Raw genomic sequence first — 19,272 nt, 5'->3', positions numbered from 1 at the left:
AGTAACACTTGGGATAAAGCTGCTTCTGTCTTTAATACAGGATCTGTTATGTCATGGGAGGTTCAACGTCTGCAAGGCAAGCACAATTACATAACGATGCTTCACCCACAGTTTCTATTACTGTGCATTAGTCAACAAAGATGGGGGCATACGCTGAGAGGGATCAGTGTTCCTGTTAACACACTGCATCAGAGATACGGCCAGACACCCCCATGAAAACAGGTCCAAGGAGCAGGTGACCTGGTTTTCTTAAGACACTGTTCTTGTTCTCCCGACAAGTAAGAACCAGATCATCTCTGTTTGGTTATGCTAATCTGTTTTCAAAGCTTGACACAATTTGCCAGAGCAGGCTATTTTACCATTATAATAATTCTTAACTCGGGGTGTTACTTCTGCAGTAACACACGTAGGAGAGAAAAGGGAGAAACTGGCCTACACGCAGGGCTGCACAGCAGCACCAGTTCAAGGTACTGCTTACAAAAACACAACCAGGGCGTTTGGAGACTTACGAGAAACCGTGGAAGCTATGTCTGAGAGCAAAATAAGTGTGCTTGCACATGCTTGAGCCAGTTTAACTAAACCACTGTAAACTTGTACATAATTATTTCTACAAAGCTGCTTCCTATCTCTTACATTCAAATTAGCTGCTTCAGTCAAGTAATTATTTTTCTTCAGATTTTTGGAAAGAACAAGCTAGAAGTAAGGTGCTTATATCAGAAAAGAGTAAAAGGCAGGAAGAGACACATTGTAATACAAGTACTATGGGTCTCCTAGCAAGGAACAGTTCAAAAGAGGGCAGGGTAGAGCATTTCATTGCTGCTGAATGGGCAGCCAAACCCCATAAAGGTGAATACTAAGTACTTGTCCCATAACCTTGTCTTCAGTGGTGAGCTCACCAGACCCTTGTCCTAAAGTCTGGTTTTTTTCTTCCTTCAACCTTTCTTTTCCTCCTCTAGCTCTGTGTTTGGTAACCTCTTGGACCAGTCCAGTGAGATCTGACAAGCATTATTAGTCAGCCCTCTGCTGCCTCAGTTCTTGGCCTGGCGTGTTAATACAAACTGAAATCAGGGCCCATTCAAATCAATATGCCACACTCTGAATGTAACATCTGAAGGCATACTGCCCATCTACAACTTTTTCATGTAGCGGTCACCACTAGCAGGGAAACCGAGAGGTGCAGTAGTAAGCTCTTCATCTGCCACAGATAAGGACATGAATAAGGACCATGAATTAAGACCTCAGTGCTCCCATCCATTGGGGAACCTGCGGGGAGCCAGTACTGCAGGCAGGAGAGGCACTGCTATGAACAGGCAGCTTCAGAGGCTGCTTTTCACTGACTACACACATCGCTAGGAACTGATTGCAGATTGTGCTTTAAACATTACCCAGTGATGTAGACTTGAGTTGGTCTGAGAGACTGTGTTTGAGCAGTACTCTTCCACAGGGCATCTCACCCAAGTTAGGCAACCAGGTGTCCCAACTTCAGCCTCTGGCATTTACTTTGAAATTCATTCCCTCCCTGACACATCTTCTGTTGAGAAAAAGCCATTACACAATATAAAACAGGAATTACACCTCCACACATTTGCTAGCCCTAACATTTGCTCTATACATAACTAATGCTAGTCCTAGATTCCTAATCCCTTAAAATAAAAACATGTTTTATAAAGCTGGAAGAGAAGACTTTCCAGTACAGTGCAAAAATGTAATGCATCCCTCACGTCATGTTTAGTCATCACTTTAAACTAAGCAGCTGTAAATGCCACTCTTCTTTTTAATTTTGCCACACATGCACTTACTGCCTTTTGTTTCCATTTTTATGCAAACGTTAAAGCAAATTGCAGTCTCTAAATATCTTTCTAAGTCTTTCTTGTAGGTATGTGTCATGGCTGAATAGAAGTACCTTCCCACCTCTTTACTTTCTGTGCAGTCCTGAGATAAGTAAGTGAGCTTTCTCCTCACGTGAGGCTTAAGTACGAGCCATTACTTAGCTAAAAGTCCAGAGAGAACATTGTCAGCAGGGTTCTTCCCCAGCCCTGGGATGGCACAGGGGCAAGGAGAAAGTAGGGCTAGCAAGAGAGCAGCAAGAGAGCAGCTTCTCGTTGGCTGTTTAGCTGAAACGTTTACTGTAAAATCTCTCAGTTACTGCTTGAGCACAAGCTCAAGATCCCACAGCTATTGGTCTGAGAAATTCCTATTTGGGCCAGCACAGAATGCAGTACAGATGCTAAGCCAATGCCACGGAAGCCTGGGCCTCCCTAGTAAATCTGGTTGATAGTCAGTTTAGCAAATACCTGATATCTGCCACAGATCAGGTGAACGTAACAGCTACATCACCAGAGAAAACTAATGACGGCAATGAGTTTGAAAGATCTTTTAAAATAACAAACGTCCAGTCCAAAAATCTCAGCACAGGTGTAATAATCCTCTTATTTATACATCTCCTTTTGGAGGGGATGAAGGACTCTGACATTTCAGTACTGGAAACTTCCACTGATGATGCAAGTTGGAAGAAAGATACTCGGTGTCCTGAAGGACTGAGGTAGCAGAGCCTCTGCAGAACCGCAGCAGGCGAGGCAATGCTGTCATTCTGCACTATTCAGATAGTAAGGCAATCCAGGTGCAGCTGCTGGCTACAAGCTGTTCTTTTAGAAATGTTCTCCAACCTTCAAAAGAAAATTAGATAGAAATAGCAGGTTTCTCTCTAGCTGTAACAGATAATTTCTGGAAGGATTTTACATTTGGGAAGCGTTTAGCGGAGACGATTACCATGTTAAAGGAACTGTGGACTTCGCCGAAAGTCAAGACTCTCCTACAGGCTGGCCTGTGAAATTATGTTTGTGGCAACTCTTTGTTTGGAGTACAAACAATAGCCAGCAAGCAGCCCACAGCCTTGTGCACAGCTGAAACCATCATTTTATCCTTCACGCTAAACCTTACTTTCTCCATGTGCTCTTAAGCTTTTTATTTTCAACCTAAAACAGCATCCTGGGCATGAAATAGCAATCCAAATGTTACATCACCCAGTTTTTAGTACCATGGGGATTTGCTTGACTGAGGAAAGAGCAGCACAGTTCAAATCAGACCCAGTTTAACTTTTGCTGACATTAATGCCACATTCTGATATAGGAAAAATCCTGGTCTATGTAATACCTAAAAAAGACTAAATTATCAACTGTTACTATAAATCCCTATAGGATACCAGGATTCACCCTACTTTCCCAACTAAGATTAATCACCAGAAAATATTCTTTCCACACCAATCCTCGTATTGCAAGTGATTCAACCAGCTCATGTAGCATAGTGGGGATGCACTTCATTATCTTTTCAACCACCTGGAAAAATGTGCTGGAATACAAGGACCTACCCGAGTGCTCCAGTTTTCAGAATCGCATATCCAAGGAGATGGTGCCCTCGTGAGATCCAGTCATCCTAAAAACACACGTAACTTTGGTCAGGCAGGGATAAAAGCAAATTAAGTGTGAAAAGTGAAAGGTTTTATAATGGTTTATAAAGACAGGAGAGTCACACTTTATTTTTCTGAACCCCATCCTGAATTCAATTCAAGGGCAGGTAGTAAGCTGACAGACTGTGGATGCTGGGCCTCCCCGCTTAACCTAGTGTGTATTTTCCAGGCTAGGTTGTGTTTGCAAAGAGACCCCAGGTGGAAGAAGCAAGCTAGCTTTCTATCCCCATCCTTTTCTAAATGAGACTTAAGGAACCTTTAAAAGCTACGAGTCCCCTTTTCCATCTCCCAAGATGTAGAAAGTTGTTTCGACTTTCCCACTGATTTGAATTTGCCTGCCTCCAGCTTTTCAGAAATGCAAATGTCTTCCTAGCAAAAAGGAGATATCATCTTCGATGTTTGATTTAATTACTAGCAGTCAGTGCACAAGGCAGGAAAGAGTAAGCAAATCTCAGTGTGTAGCCTTTCCGCACAGAGAACATATATTTTGCGTGAACATGTAAGTCGGCGCCTGCTCCTTATGGAAACACATACTCAAGGCACCTGCACGCACCTTACTGCTTGCTCATTAATTTCATCTTAAGTAACAGCTACCATCACAGTAACAGGTCTGAAGTAACTGACACCCAGCTGTCTTCGAGGCATATACTGACAGCAGTGATCTAAGAGCACAGGCTCCCATTTCAAAGCAATGTGGGGTGGGGTTTTCTTCTTTTCTTCCCCCCCCCCCCCCCCTCTTTCTTTTAATTGTATTTCAATTAAACAAGACCACTGTCTTTCTAGGGAGAAAGTCTATGTACTAACTTGCATCCTGATTCTGGAATATATGAGTGTTAAATCATTTTGGATTAACAACATGTAGTCCCGTCACAAAAGCACAATGCTTTAAAATTATGTAATAATTTATTTTTAATTATTTTTATAAGAATCATAATTAAAAATCAATGCAACCCCAAGCATGATAGGACACATTACAAAGAGCCAGAAATGGATTCTCAGTTGTAGCTTATTCAGTTGTCAGGTTTAGGCACAGGAGCCTCGTTGTTTGAGTTTGCTCTGGTTTCCTTTCAGCCTGTAGCCCATGAAACTGCTACGTGGTGCCTGACGCCTTGGGGCATTCTGTAATCCAGTGCCATATACAGTAATGACGATAGTCACGCCCAACAGACTGGGCATCTCTTGTTCCTCCCAACCATCAACTGTCTTTAAAGAATCCCTGACAAAGTTAAAACATTAAGCTTGTACCCCTTTTGCCAGATTATGACATAGAGCACTGATCAGTTGAAAAGCTGCAGCTTTCTACAGCTCCTTTTTTATTGTTGCTTTTTTTTTTCCTTTTAACAGTTTTAGCCTTCTTAACCTTCAATAGCAGATGATGCAGCAATTAGAAGTATAATTAACTGTTAGCAAAATGTATTTTCTTTCCCTCCTGACTTGTGAACACCGACGTATTAAAAAAAAATTTAAAAATCTTGTCATACTAAATTTCCTAGGTGGGTGCCAGACTTGTACATTACCTTGTCACCGTAACACACACTTTCAATATCAAGTAAGGGTTATTGCCATAACCTGGAGACTTCCGTGCAGTGCTGCGAAGCAAGGAACTTCTTGTTCCTGCACTTCTGTTCATTTAGCCAGGGCTCGGGCCTTTCTTACTATGCAGCTTATTCCTGACTCATCATCTGAGCTTACAAAATACGAGATAAAAATAGATTATTGTTCTACCTAAATTCCCATAATCCTTGTGCTCATTAAAAATAAAGTCATGTAACTGTTCTTACTCAGGATTGCACTAATTAGCGCAATTGGCACTTCTGACCTTGTGATACCTACCCGTAACGCACCCAGGTTTGCTGTGCTGCCTGCACTACCACGCACAGCACATATAACACCTCCTGACACAACAAAGTGCTGGAGAGATACATGCAAACCAGAAAATAAATATTTTGCATAGTAATGTGTATTTTTTCCACATCCTCACCCTTTGGCTTAACTGAATATTTTGGATTTATTTTCATATAATAAATTAAAGGGCCACAAAAAAAAAAAATCAGAGGCCAACTTCTCATAGATCCTTTAGGGAGACAGAGCTGTTCCCCGGAGAGCTCTCGACCAGCGGCTCTGGTTCAGGGTAGCAGCATGTTGGTTTCTATGAACAACTGCTTGGCTCTCAAAGATTTCAGGGAGACACCAACAGAAGTTTACTAAACTTAACCTCATTTGAGTGTTTTTCATTTTGTTTTTTAAAGAAAGACAGACTAGGATGAAGAAAGTAAATTCCCTGTTTGCTCACTTTACCTTATGGAACAACTTTATCTTTTTAGTCTTCTTCGCTATGCAATAAAATTACATGTGTGTATTTTTGTGCAGAAAATTGAAAACTATTGGCAGTAGATTTTTTGCTGTAGCTGGTAACATATTTACTGTTTGATTTCTATATGTTTCACTGGAGTCAGGAATCACTAATGGTAAATCCATTAATAAATCTAATCCTCTCACCATCAAACTGTATTTAAATAAGTATTTAAATAAATTACACTGAGAGAAAAATCAGTTCTCTGAATGTTGTAATAAAAAGCAGAAGGAACTTAACTCTGCAGGTGATGGATCTACCAGAACGAGAACAGAAATTTAAATAATTCAGAGGAATCTTCAGTCATGGTAGACTGACAGAGGTATGTAAAACTAAGAAAAGTAGAGAAAAAAAAAGCTGCATCAGGGATTTTTTTCTTTAAACCTCTCGGAACACGAGGGAAGGAACAACCAATGCAAAGACAAATCATTTATAACGAACGAAGCTTTTTCTGAAACAAAGTGGACTTTTGAAAGAGCTTGTAAGTGGCCTGCAGGACTCACTGACCTCCCCAGGCTCAAAAACGTAGCAGGACAACAAAACAAAACCGACACTGAGGAGGCAAACTAAAAGGAAAACAAAACAGGGATATAAATTTCAGCGGGCCGGACATTAAGCCAGCTTCTAATGGAAGGATTAGGAAGAATCCCTATATATAGCAAGGTTATTCGATGCTTGTCCACTCCAGGGATTCTTACAATTTTGCCTGAGGCACTTGTCCTGGCTCCTCTGGGCGTGAGGATAACGGCTCAGACATACCTGGGGCCTGATTCCCTGTTCAGCTCCTATCCTCTCTGTTTGCATAATGAAGGCAGGCATTTTAATAGTGAACTCCAAACATGAAAGTTATTAGGTAGTCTGAAAAATTAGTATTTGATTTGTTGCTATTTATTGCAGAATCGGGGTCTTTGTAAGCCTGGAGCAGAAAACAGAAACATTGGGTTGAGAAGTTAAAAGCCTAAAAAAAGAATTGGCCATCTAGCTACTAATAAAATCATAAGTTTCACAGGCTTTCAGGCCAAAACCCATCATGACAATTGCCTAGTCTAGTTACCTGCGTAATATAGGTCACAACCTCCCGCTGTAATGAGGCTAAACAGTACCTACTTCTATTTCAGCTCTGTAATAAAATATTTAAGACAACAGTTTTGATTTCAAGACTTGAGGGATGGGGAACCGAACACATACCCAAGCTGGGGCTTTCCTTCCCCCTCCTCATCCCGAATGCGGCTACATTCTACACTGAACTGCTGCATCTTAAACCTTTTCCTCCATACCGGAGTCCGTGACTGGCAGCACCTGCCGAGTACTTGTACAGAATAGAATTGTATTTTACTTACTCATGGATAAACTAAGCAGACTTGACTTTATTCTTTCACTAAAATAAGTTTTTTCGGATTACCTTGGTAGCTTTAATTGGCTCTGTCTGGAGTTTTTTAGGGGTTGGACTGGTATAGCTTCATTTTGTGGGTGCCTGGGGGGAAGGTTTATTCAACGACTAATGCTGAAAATCGATCTTCATCTGGATCCTTCTCTCAGCGTATCTGAGAGACTTGTGTAAGGGGTAGGTGTTACAGGCTGAGAGACTTGTGTAAGGGGCACACGGTGGTAGGTGTTACAGGCAGCCTTTGGAGACTGTCCTCCCATAAGCGTTCTTCTGTTTGCTTAGCCAACACTTAGCTGTCTGCAACACACACTACTGTTCTAAATGTTACATAAAAAATACAGTGCAAACATAAACCCCATACCGTATCTTATTAGTATTACGGTAGGGCAATGGCTGGAGTGACAGAACCCATCAGCTACAACTTTAAAGTGACACAGGAATCAATACTCAATACTGGAATAAACAGAAGCGGGAGAAAATCTATTTGCCAGAAATTAACCAGCACTGGTTAATTGACATTGTTTCAGCAAATATTACTGCAGGCTTGTGGGCAATTAACAAAGCTTAGTTTGAAGACTCTACTGGTCTATTAAAATAATATTTATACTTATTTTTGTCATCAGTTTTGGCTAAGAAACTTCCTGGAAAAACAATGCCACCCTAATTATAGCATATGAGGTTCAGCTCTGAAGGCTCTTAAAATTGTGCTTGTCAAGCGTAGGCCCCGTAAGTCATCGGCTATGGCGTGGCGTAGCAGAGCAGAGCACTGCACATAAAATGTTCCACTACTTCTACCAGCTGCAAGGGAGTATTTAGTCAAAGAAGTGGCAAAAAAAAAAAACCAACCAACCCCATGCCATCAATTCTGTTCTACAGATTTTAAGTTTGGCATTTTCAATGCAGGAAAATTAATGTCTTGACCGGTGGAGGAAGGCAGTCATTTTCGGAAGGATGCATACCATGCTGGGCACTTGAAGCTGCAGGAGCAGAAGGACAGCCCCTATCTACTAGGTCCGGGTTTCTCCCCTTCAAATACTTGCTGATGAGGAAGACCCAGCGCACCAGCCTAAGAGAAACACAGAAATAAGGGAACACAACAAGAACAACAACAACAACAAAAGCATCTTCAGTGTTTTCAAAAGCGTGGAGGGAAAAGAAAACCCAGCAGCTTCACCGCGGAGGAGAGCACTGGCAGGCTGGCCCATCACCTCCCCCTCAGGGAAGGAGACAAGCGCAAGGAGGAGGACACAGGCGTGCTGACTGGACTCGCCGGTGGTAGGGGAGGCGGCACTGCTGAACATCGCTGCATCGGAACCTGAAGTTTCAGCTTCTAACCTCGTGTGTGACGGAGTCTGCTGCTTCTGAGGGGAGAGCCGGTGGATGAAGGGGAACGATTCTTCCCTAAAAACCAACTAAGACTGTGGGGCGAGGGAAAAAAAACAACGTCCAGGGTGTAACAAGCAGATGAGTTCGAGAGCCATAGCTCAGAGCTGGGAGGGTGCAGCTTCACCAAAGACAAGTCAGCCGGAAGGAGCAGTGAGCAGCCCGCCACCCCTCCGCGGTGAAGAAAACCTCACCAAGGGACTGGGCAGCATTTATTTCAACTCAAAGTCGGCCAGCCAGCCATGCCTAACCGAGAAGCAAGGACACTGTCGGGAGGGAAAGCCTGGTTTAGGAGATTTTTTTCTTCCATCTTGTCTAGCCATTTTGTGTCAATATTCAACATACGGTCTCGCTAATGCTGCGGACAGAAATCCTTCTGCCCTCTGCTCCAACTTGGCATATCTGCTCAAAGGGTCAAACCCGCCATTTTATTTATACCTAGGTATGTATTTATTTATGAGGGAAACTCACATGCAGCCATCAGTTGCCAGAGTCTCTCAATTCTTGTCTTCTGGGACAATTCCTCTTCCTGGCAGACTCTTCATCTAATCCTCGTGGCTTGATGACCTTCCTTTTCCCTCTGTTATGCTTAATGTCAAACACTCTTTGCTAAGTGATGTGGACTACTCCGTGACTTGTCCTCATAAATAACAAAGTGGTAGAATAAAAAAACCTGTATTTTATTTCCTATCATTTATGAAAATATTACATATCATTGAACAGATCTGCAGAGAATTATACTAGTTAACTGCAAACGGAAAATTTTCTCTTCAAAAGCAATTTACTATAAATTGACCTTTTATAGTTTTTCTCCTTCAGATTCTCCAGTGAGATTACAAAGCCTCACCTATATTCCGTCACACAATAATCAGCCACATTTGCCATCTCATCAAGTTTAGTGTTGTAGTTTTGTTTAGCAAAGCCATTGGTGCTTTTTCCCAAAGCCACGCTGACTGGCCTTACTGAGGTTACCTTATTACTTGCTCATTGCACGGACCTGGAGTTTGATCTTATTTATCACTGTCGCAACGTCCATTTTCCCAATTTTCCAAAAAATCTGTACATCACAATCCAGCGAGCTCCTTGCCACCTTTAATACGCACGGATCAACCTAACCGTTCTTGTCAGCCTTTAGTACTTGTGCAATAGTATCATTTGCAACAAATTGTACAACTTTTTAAGTAGTAAAAAATATAAGCACCTTTATTCAGCTGCACCAGATGCTAGCACAAGCTGCTCTGAAGTTCCTGGTGTATCACTTCTCCAACCTCACGGAGAAGTCTTAAACAAACTGGCTAACTCAGGACAAAACCAGACTGACACCGGAAAGGACAACCAACCGAAGAAAGCTCTTCCTTATTCCACAGAGAACCTAAGGACGTATGGGAAATTTAAGCCCTAATGGATTCTGTCTCTATAAAGATACCAACAAGACAGACTTTTTTGCAGGAGATACTGTGATCTCAAAAGGAAAGGTAACGACAGCCCATAACACGTCTGACCATCTCAGGCGCCCGTTTTCGCCCACGCTTCAGACTCCCTCTCCATTGCGAGCCCCGTTCTGACAGCTCTGCCCATTACTCTGCAACTTGTTTTGAGGGAAGCCGCCCATTCACAACCAGCTAGAAAGTCACGTACTCGCTCTGCATGCCCCATGGGCTAAGCGCGCTGTTTTATAGTATTTTCGCAGCTCCCAGCAGAGGCAGGGAGGGACAGAGGGAGAGAAACACCCGGCACTGGAACCCAACTGCAGCAATTCCCCCGTGCCCTGAGCTAACCCGCAGCAAGCCTTTCAGTGCATTTCACAGGGCGCTTTTTTTTTTTTTTTTTTTTAAAGCGCCAAGAAATGTTTCTTTGTAAACCAGAGTGTGCACCCATGACATTCACATACCTTATGGGCTGCCTCAGCTGAAATTTGTGATATTTAAAAATGCAAGAGCATCCTTTCAGAAAACCTGTGACAGTTACCAAAAGAGTAAAAATACAAGATAAGAGTCCTGAGAGATAAAAATTTATTTATATCTGATCAGCATGTCATGATATGGTCACAACTCATACAGCTGACATTCTCATAGCCGAAAGAGGGATTTTTTTTCTTTTTAAAAATACATTTTTCTTTCCGTCAGGAAGGATTTTTTAAAACAAACATTTCATACTAGGCAGGAATTAAAAACAATGGCTTTTTCAATATGACAACACGGCTGGTAAGCACTGGATCCCCCACCAGTGTCTTATATTCAGATTTCAAGTTTTCCCTCCCCCCGTCTCCCTCCCCACTCCCCCCCACCCCCCACAGAAAAACACCACACAGAAAAACAAGACAAAACCCAGAAGGGAAACAAAGAGGTAGACGTAACTACAACCATGGCGCTGTTTTGGAAATTGTGCAAGATGTCTTACTATGCTCCAAGGAGTTCCTTTTTTCGTTGTTGTATGTTGCAGTAGCACGCACCAGCAGTTAACACGAAAGGTGACACGGAGCTAAGAGCTATCGTTAGCGAGAGACGCCAGGGCCGCAGAACAAACGGCGCTGTTCCACTCGATACTGCTTTGCCTAGCTGAAGTTGTTTAAAAACAGATCACTGTTAAAAACCATACGCATCTACAAAACGATTACAGCCTTGTTCGCAAAAAGGTTGGATTCGCACCCTTCTGGGGTGGTGGCAATCCAGGGTCGATGGGGGCCCAGGTTCTGCTCTTGGTGTGCCCTCAACTCTCAGAAACCTCAAGGGGAATCACTGCTGCGCAGCGACCCGCGGAGAAACTCTGCGGCCTCAGCGCCGGCAAAGTTTCCAGCGGGTGCGGGAGTGAGCGAGGGCTGCAGAAGCTGCTTTCCCCCCTCCTCCCTACTGCTCCACTCCTCCTCCCCGCACCACGTCTGGCACAGAAACATTTGTCTCCATGTCCTTCCCGATGAGAGCGCTAATAAGCAACGGCATCTATCACAAATTAATACTGCACCTGTGTAGTGAACCAAAGTGTTATTTCCCTATTTGTTGTGTTTATGGTAAGCACAACAGAGACTGTGTATCTACTGAGTATAAGCACAATAAATACAAGCAAAGAAAATCATCTCATGTAGTAAGGATTAGAAGCACATGAAATAATCTTGAAAAAAAATCAACTTTATTTTTGCCACACACACACACACACACACAAAAAAAAAAAAGGGACACCATCTCTGTAGAGAAATGCTGCTTCTGGTATCTGTCTACATTTCTGAAAGACATCTTGGCTGCTGGAAAGATTTGATAAAAAAATCCAATGAAATAAATTCAATAAAATAATTCCAAACACGACCAGCCCTTTGCAAAATCACCGAGAGTCACTACAGGCTTCTGCATCCATTTTACCACACAAAACAAAAATGCAGGTAACACAGGAGGGCACAAGAAAATTGGGAGGTGAAAAGAACTGGCGTCAAGAAAACTAAGTTTTATCATACCAAATGAACACCACTGTAGAGTAATTTTGAGGAACTAACTCACTTCAATAGGACATTTGTTCACTGTATAATTACTTCATTATCCAATGATAAAATAAAAGGTGTAAGGTTTAAAATGCATAGAATCCTTTTAAAGACTTCTTTTGTATCACAGCCAGGTAGTCTACAGTTCTTACAGAAAAAATAAAGCTGCTCGGAAGTGTTCATAATGTGTACAGACATTTTAAACCAGCGCGTGGTTTCAATTTTGCTCTTCCAATTGTTCTTTTTTTTTTAAAAAAAAGTGTAAAAACTATCAAATATGCAATTTTGCAAAATAACTCTTTATTTCATATGGCTCCATTATTTCCAAACAATACAGTGCCCCCGATGTATCATTATTTTGTGTGATTGTATCAGATCACCGCAAAATCTCCAGCTGACTGTCAAGAGAACACACCCAACCCTGGTCTCGTGATTTGGAAATCCCAGTTTTAAGTACCTTTGGTCCCAAAATTTTATGTCAAGGCAAAGTGGAGCAGTTGAATCCTGTCACACACAGTGATCGGTATCTGTATTATCTTGTACAAACAGGTGAAAAAAGTTAACAGCACTTTATGGCAGTGTCAGACAGAAAAAAACCAGTTACATCATTTGCAAAACAAGTGAATAATGAACAGTACCACAGTGATCGCTGTATTTTTACTGCAATAAGATGCATCTTATTTTTGATGCTGGGGGGGGGGGGGGGGGGGGAGAAGGAAGCTTTTAATTTGCCAGTGAGCACGGTAAATTGAAATCTTGCTTCTCGAAATCTGATGAGAGCAACTTTAAAAAAAAAGAAAGAAAATCCCTCCCGCAAGAGACGTCATTGCTGAAAAGCTTGATAGAACCGTACATAAAATACTAGAGAACCTGTAAGGAAGGCGCACGCACCAAAGGGCACTGAAGAAAACGCTGCTCGTGGTGAATGGGCGGATACTCTTCACGTAGGGGGATTCGAAGAGCAGAAACGCTAAACCGTTAGGATTTTAGGATCGTCTCAATTGTAACAATTTGTTTAGGAACGTTTGTAGAAACGTACAGATGTTTTGTGTGCAACCCTGGCAGAGGACCATCTTTATTCGCAATTCGCTTGAATCGCTATGTTCTCACTTCTGTGCGCAACAGCTTTCACTTAGCGTTTTTTCTGTAATTTTTTCGTTCTGTATCATTTTATACGTTCTTCCATTATATCTCGCCGAATAGAAATTCAAAGTTATATTAATTAACCCTTTTGTGATCAACTGTACGGTTCAACAACATCATTTTCTACCAAAGGCATTTTGAACTCTTCAGAAGAGGAAGCCCACGGATGGCGCAGCAAAACGCCCGCTCCAACTGTGACGCCGGCCAACTGCCAGAAGGCAGAACCGAACTGCAACCGACAGGAATTTAGGTTTCACAAACTAGCCTGCTAAGCTCCAGTCTTGACCAGCGTGGTATTTTTAGCACAAAATTTCCTATGTATTGTATACTTTTTATGTTTTTCCCTTCGTGGAAAAACTTCTTTTATCCAATTTATTCTCCTTCACGAAGCAGCGTCCAAGTTCATGCTGGGAGGGTACTTCAGAGTTTCTTAACAACGGTTTCGTTCCACTGTCATCGACAGCAACTCGGCCGTATGGAAACACAACCTCAGGCGCTCCTCACATTTTTCAGTGCAGGCAGGAAAGAAGCCTAAGACCTAATGCTATTTACTCACCCTACCAAAACAACAATCAGTGCTTGAAAACACATGTCTCGCAATAGTAAGAACTACGAAGGAACAAACTGAAAATGAACAGGACCAGATAAATCAAATGATTATCTGAAACATTATTGCGCATTACTGATTTCTTTAGGCAGCATGTGAACACTCACTATTGACTGCAATCCACTGGAAAAAAAAAAAAATACTGCACTTGAAAAAACAGGATGCTCTAAGATGGAGTTCACAGGGTCTATAAAGAACAACCTCCTGGTGCGAGTTACTGCTGTGCAATCTGCTTATATAAACTTCCCTTTTTATATCACTCCAGTCTGTCCTCGCTCAAAATAAAACCAGCTGTACTACGGGCATCTCTGTGGTTCTGATCAAACCACCTGGCGCAGGACAGAAACGAGTAGCTTGCCATCTGCATTTTGCAGTTTTGAGAGTCCGTTTATGCCCACGTGCAGCGGACATAACCTCTTACACGGTTAACGGCGCTGGGCTGCCCCAACGCCCTCCTGTAAAATGGCAGATTAAATACATTCATTCCATCAGCTGTACTTTAGCAAGAGCAACAGGAAAAAAAAAACCACTCCCAAGACTGCCTCCCTTTCAGGGCACACCTCTTTTCAAAATGGATTTTTACGTTACACCAGAATTCAGGTGCGTGACTGGGTGTAAAGAGATGGGATTTAGAAACAGTACCTTACCTAAACCATTAAGCCGTAGGCAACCACCGTCCCTTGCCTCCCAGCTGCAGTGGTTCTTTTAGGTCAGTGCGGGGACTCCCAGTGCAGGGGAACTCCGGACGGTGTATCACTTGGCAGCCACCCCACGGAGCTACCTCAGGATACAAACCGCTGCTTTTGGGGGGACAGGGGTGGCACATGCGACTAGGCGTTTTTCCATTAAGTCAGGGAAATTGGCATTGCCTCATATTTTGGTATGCTCACAGCTCCCCCCACAACGGAAAGGCTGGCCAGGTTTTGTACTCTGCACACCACCCAACTGTGATTCGTGTAGCAGGAGAGGGAGAGAGAAGGGGGATCAGTATTGCTAACTCGGAGCCAAAACTACCGAGGGCTTACTTTGTTCTCGGTAAAATTACTCTGTAAAAGGCAGTATGCCAACATCTGAAGTTCTGGCTATCCTGCTTGTATTTAGAGAGATTAGTTTTATTTTAGGAACAGCTCTCTCAAATCTGCGTATAATCACATAAACGCGAGGCCAACTAGACCTGCCGGAAGTAAGACTGTACATCATAGACATCCTTTCAAAAGTATCCTGTGTTACACATCTAGAAGTGTCTTCTGTCCAGTTTGCCTTTAAATTCAACTCCTCCTTCCTCCAGTAAGATTTTAGCCCAGTGGTGAGCTACCTACTGCCCTTCATGTAGTTATTCAGAGTATTTACCCTACTTTTTTTGTTTGCAGCAGTATCTTCCTATAGATTTATGACAGCAGTTATACATATTTTTTCTTTTTAAGAAACTAGTTCTTCTTCTATTACTCCTTAGCAAAACATTAAGATGGTTGGCATTGAATTATTTAAACTCTCCCACGAGTATATTTAGCGCTGTTGCAACTAGCGGGGAGAAAAAGGCCTCTATAAACCACTCAAAGGTCACCTTGGTTGGACTGCAGCGTACAAAATACAAAGGTGGCTAAAAATCACCAGCAGCACCAGCAGACCTTCAGAAATGGCTAGGATTGCTCTGGCTTCCAGCGCGCGACAAATAAAGCTTTCCCCCATTCCCTAAGTTTTACGTCTTTCCTTCGCTGTATTTTCACCTTTAAAAGTACATTTTGAAAACGGGTAACGATCGTTGAGGTGCATCCTGAACAAAAAGGGAAAATACAGCAAGTGACTTTACATTTTCCAAGCTTCCTCATAATACGGGATACTGGTAGCACACAGAATTTGGAGAGCTGATGGTAAGACCACAGCAGGGATGGGCTGATTGATCAAAGGTGGATAGCTTGTCATCACACCACGATGCTGCAATGCTTTTTTGAGGACTGCTTCCTCACGGAACACACCTGACGCTGGATCTTATTTGGGTCTTGGTTTTAGATCAATGTGTCTAATACAACAACTGCTGACTGCGTAGCCGCAAAGATACCGCCACCAGCTCTGGCGAGCATCTTTGACTCCAGCACGATGAGTTGCAATGAAGTACAAGTTTGTGCACATGAGGAATCGCTACCACACCAATGCTGCACAGACTGCTGAAGAGACAAGTTGCTGAATTTTCTGAGCTCTAACTACAATGCCAAGAAATACTTGCGGTGACAGAGCTTTCTTGTCACAGACATTCTTCTACGGTGGTTGTACGATTGCACCTTTTGTCCAAATGCTGAATTTGCTTAAGTGTGGGTGAGAGTATACATTTTTAAAAATACAGACAATTCTTAAAATAATACATCATCAGGTCACTATGTTACTGATCTTCACTTTTAGTGGAGTTTAAAATTTCCCCAAAGAGAGGTAAAGAGTCCGTCCAGTATTTTCCTTTGCTCTTCAATATTCACATTTGCACATACAACATGATATCCGTTTGCAAGAGCCTGGATTGCCATTGTGTCCTCAGGTCCCATTCCACTTCTAAAATAGGCAATGATAAAAATACTGAAAGATGCAGTACCACATACCGCCTGACAAAAACGCAAGTGATTGTATGCCGACTAGCCACAGGTTACTGAGGGTCATCTCCCGAGAAATAGCTTTTGTTTGACCCTGCGGCGGAGGAAAAGCTCCTAAAAGAGAAAAGAAAACATATTTAACGCTTCTGCAGCAGGAACGACAGCCTTCATGCACGATTCTTTACCGTCACTGCTTGTCCCAGCAACAGTGCCTGCGAACAATTAAATCGGTTACTTCTGTATTACGCTGCTAAACTTTCAAAAGATTCTCCGGCGTTATCAGTTATCTTCAAGAAAATAAAAAAACAACCCCCCTTATCTTCATTATCAAGAACAATTTTCATTTCATTTGGATATAAACGTTAAGCATAAACTTCAAAGCATTTCTTAAAAGCAGCCATCCCCATTGTATTGAACCTTCACAGGGAGATCCCGCTGTCAGCTAAGTTTTCTGTGTTATTTTTGAAGTTTTATTAACATCTGTATGATCAAATTGAATGGATTCCACATTAAACTTTACAGCTGCTTGGTAATGATTTTGTATACTGCGAAAAAGCAACACACATACATCCTCAAGGTTCCTCTTGAAAATATTAATATACACACACACTTTTTTTTTTTTTTAAACAACAGTTTCCACACGTTTGCACATCCACTGGCCAGTCAATCACGCAGACTCAGGAAGCATTGTCATTTGCCACGCAGTTTTCCAGAAAGATTTTACTGAAATGCCTGTTTAGATGAGGAAGACTGGCAGGAGATACAGCTGACACAATTAAAAAATTCATTTTTCCCTGTTTTGACCTTTTCTGACTTACAACACTAAATTACATGTGTCTGAATACATCAGAGCTTTATGATCATAAGCAAATTGTTTGCACATGTTTACATCAGCATATTCAATAGCTTGCGTTACACTTTACTGAGATGCACAGAGCCTAGATGATACGAACCACTTTTGTTGTTGTTAATCCTGAACAGCGGATATAAGAACTCTAAATATACCAGAGAAGATGATGTACTTGCTGCAGCATTATGGAGTCACAACTACCCATAGAAGAACAAGAGATGAATGATTCAAAGAGTAAAGATATAGCAGGGTGCATTTTTAATCTGAGAAACCACGCAATTTGGGACAATTAGACACCATCAGCAGCTTCTCTCTATGCTTCACATATGCAATCACTGGAGGAATTGCAATCAAGCATTTAAGACAAAGCTTTTCTTCCTGTATGAATGCTCTTAAAATTAAAACAAAAACCAACAACAACGCCAAAACCAACAAACCAAAACCAAAACACACCCCCCGCCCAACCTACAAACCCCCTTGATGAGTCCCATCCTCCTCTCACTGAGATGTATTTTCACGCACGGGCAGATTTGCCACACCATTTATTCCCCAGTAATTCTCACCGCTAAGCTTCTATTTGTCCACTCTACGTGACATTTGTTCTTCCATGGCCCATTTGTTTTCCTGTACCAACGCTGACCTTTGGATTAAATAACTTCCCTTCTTCCTCGGTACCAACAGCAACTGTCTCTTCCCCCTCCTCCTCTCCCAAACCAACCTGCATCTCACCGAGAAAACGATCCTTCACTGTCCCGGCTGAGACAAGCCAAGCACTTTTAGTTGTCCTTCACAGGAAGGACTCCTCCTTCCCCCTAATCATCTTAGCACCTATTATCCGGCCCTCTTCCCGGTTCAATTCCTATTTCTTGAACGGGGATGACGGACCCGTACGCAGAATTTCCAGATGAGGTTTCAGAACTGGTACAACGAGGAGTATTTCCGTAGCGCTGGTCAAAACCCTCTCCTCTTGCCCTGGAGGATGACATTGCTTACTTTTTTACTTACATCAGACCAGTTGGCTTATGATCAGAGCGCATGAGGAGCACGATGACTTCAGTATACAATTACTCATTTCCAACTGATAAGCTCCTACTTTATAGGGTTTTTTTAATTAGTCTCCAAGTGCTTTTGTCCTGCTAAATGTAATCTCACTTGCGTTACTGCAGTGTTCAAGGTTATCCTGCTGAAGACTTCCGAGAAATCATGAACTTGCCAATACAAGCTTTCCACTAGCTGTTAAAATAAGAGTCATCGTGTTGCTTAAACCTACAGATACTAACTGTGAACGGTTTTAATTTTATAAATGAAATGTGTAAAATGCACCTGTAAGAAAGGATGGGACAGCTTCATATTCAAATTTGAGGCAGATACTCTTTTTTTTTTTGTTTAATTTTAAGAGGTCTAATATTACAGGTTTTCCCCAGATCCATTAAAGTTCTTAAAACTTAGGAATACAGCAAAAAGGAAAAAGGCGTTTCAGATTTTGTTTCTTCCTCTTCCCAAATAAAAACATGCCAAAAGAATGTATTCCTACCGATGACATTGTCAATACAAACTTTTAAAGTTTCATGTAGCATTAAATGTTACTCCTGCTTTAGGAAGTAAGCTTTATGAACCGAAGTTCCTAAGCAGTCTGTATTTAAAAAAAAAAAAAAAAAAAAAAAAAATCAAAATGCTGCAACAGCCCTAAGTCTTAAAACCACACCAACTTGAGACAATGTACCGCGTCAATACCAAGCTAGCTCTTGAGCAGCCTCAGGGACTCCCCTCGCATTAGGCCTCAAGGCTTCTCCAGGGGGTTCCCAAAAACTGCAACAGCACTTTTGCAGTAAGCCACCAAAAGCAATGCAAGCAAGTTCTCAACTGGCACGAGTGGCAGTAACTTTAAATTATGCTAATTTATGCCTAATAAGGTCCTATGTCATAGCATTTACATTTAAAACACATCTTATTAATTCATACTGATTACATTGGCAAATTGTAACCAATTATCCTATTTTAGAAGCACATTTCCATGAATAAATCTGATTATATT

At 41.9% G+C, this 19,272-nt stretch overlaps 2 protein-coding genes across 3 annotated transcripts in view; both read right to left on the bottom strand.

The window, feature by feature from the left end:
- The window catches only part of NEK2 (NIMA related kinase 2), a 36,459-nt gene extending 27,893 nt beyond the window's left edge, over positions 1 to 8,566 (bottom strand). The window contains exons 1-2 of the mRNA XM_087775483.1: positions 8,166 to 8,566; positions 3,368 to 3,432 (exon numbers count right to left, since the gene is read on the bottom strand). The gene's annotated coding sequence lies outside the window, so the exon portion shown is untranslated. The remainder of the gene's footprint in view (positions 1 to 3,367; positions 3,433 to 8,165) is intronic.
- A 2,018-nt stretch (positions 8,567 to 10,584) lies between these two features.
- The window catches only part of LPGAT1 (lysophosphatidylglycerol acyltransferase 1), a 66,702-nt gene continuing 58,014 nt past the window's right edge, over positions 10,585 to 19,272 (bottom strand). For both annotated transcript variants that reach the window (XM_009472972.2, XM_087773908.1), the window contains exon 7: positions 10,585 to 16,501. In XM_009472972.2, coding sequence (XP_009471247.1) covers positions 16,350 to 16,501 — 152 coding nt within the window. In that variant the 3' untranslated portion in view covers positions 10,585 to 16,349. The remainder of the gene's footprint in view (positions 16,502 to 19,272) is intronic.

The sequence above is a fragment of the Nipponia nippon genome, unplaced genomic scaffold (assembly GCF_047370975.1).
Source record: "Nipponia nippon isolate SJK-2023a ecotype South Korea unplaced genomic scaffold, ASM4737097v1 scaffold_4, whole genome shotgun sequence".
In the NCBI taxonomy this organism is placed as follows: Eukaryota; Metazoa; Chordata; class Aves; order Pelecaniformes; family Threskiornithidae; genus Nipponia; species Nipponia nippon.
Note: the sequence above shows the minus strand (reverse complement) of the source record. Positions and strands in the feature narration are given on the sequence as shown.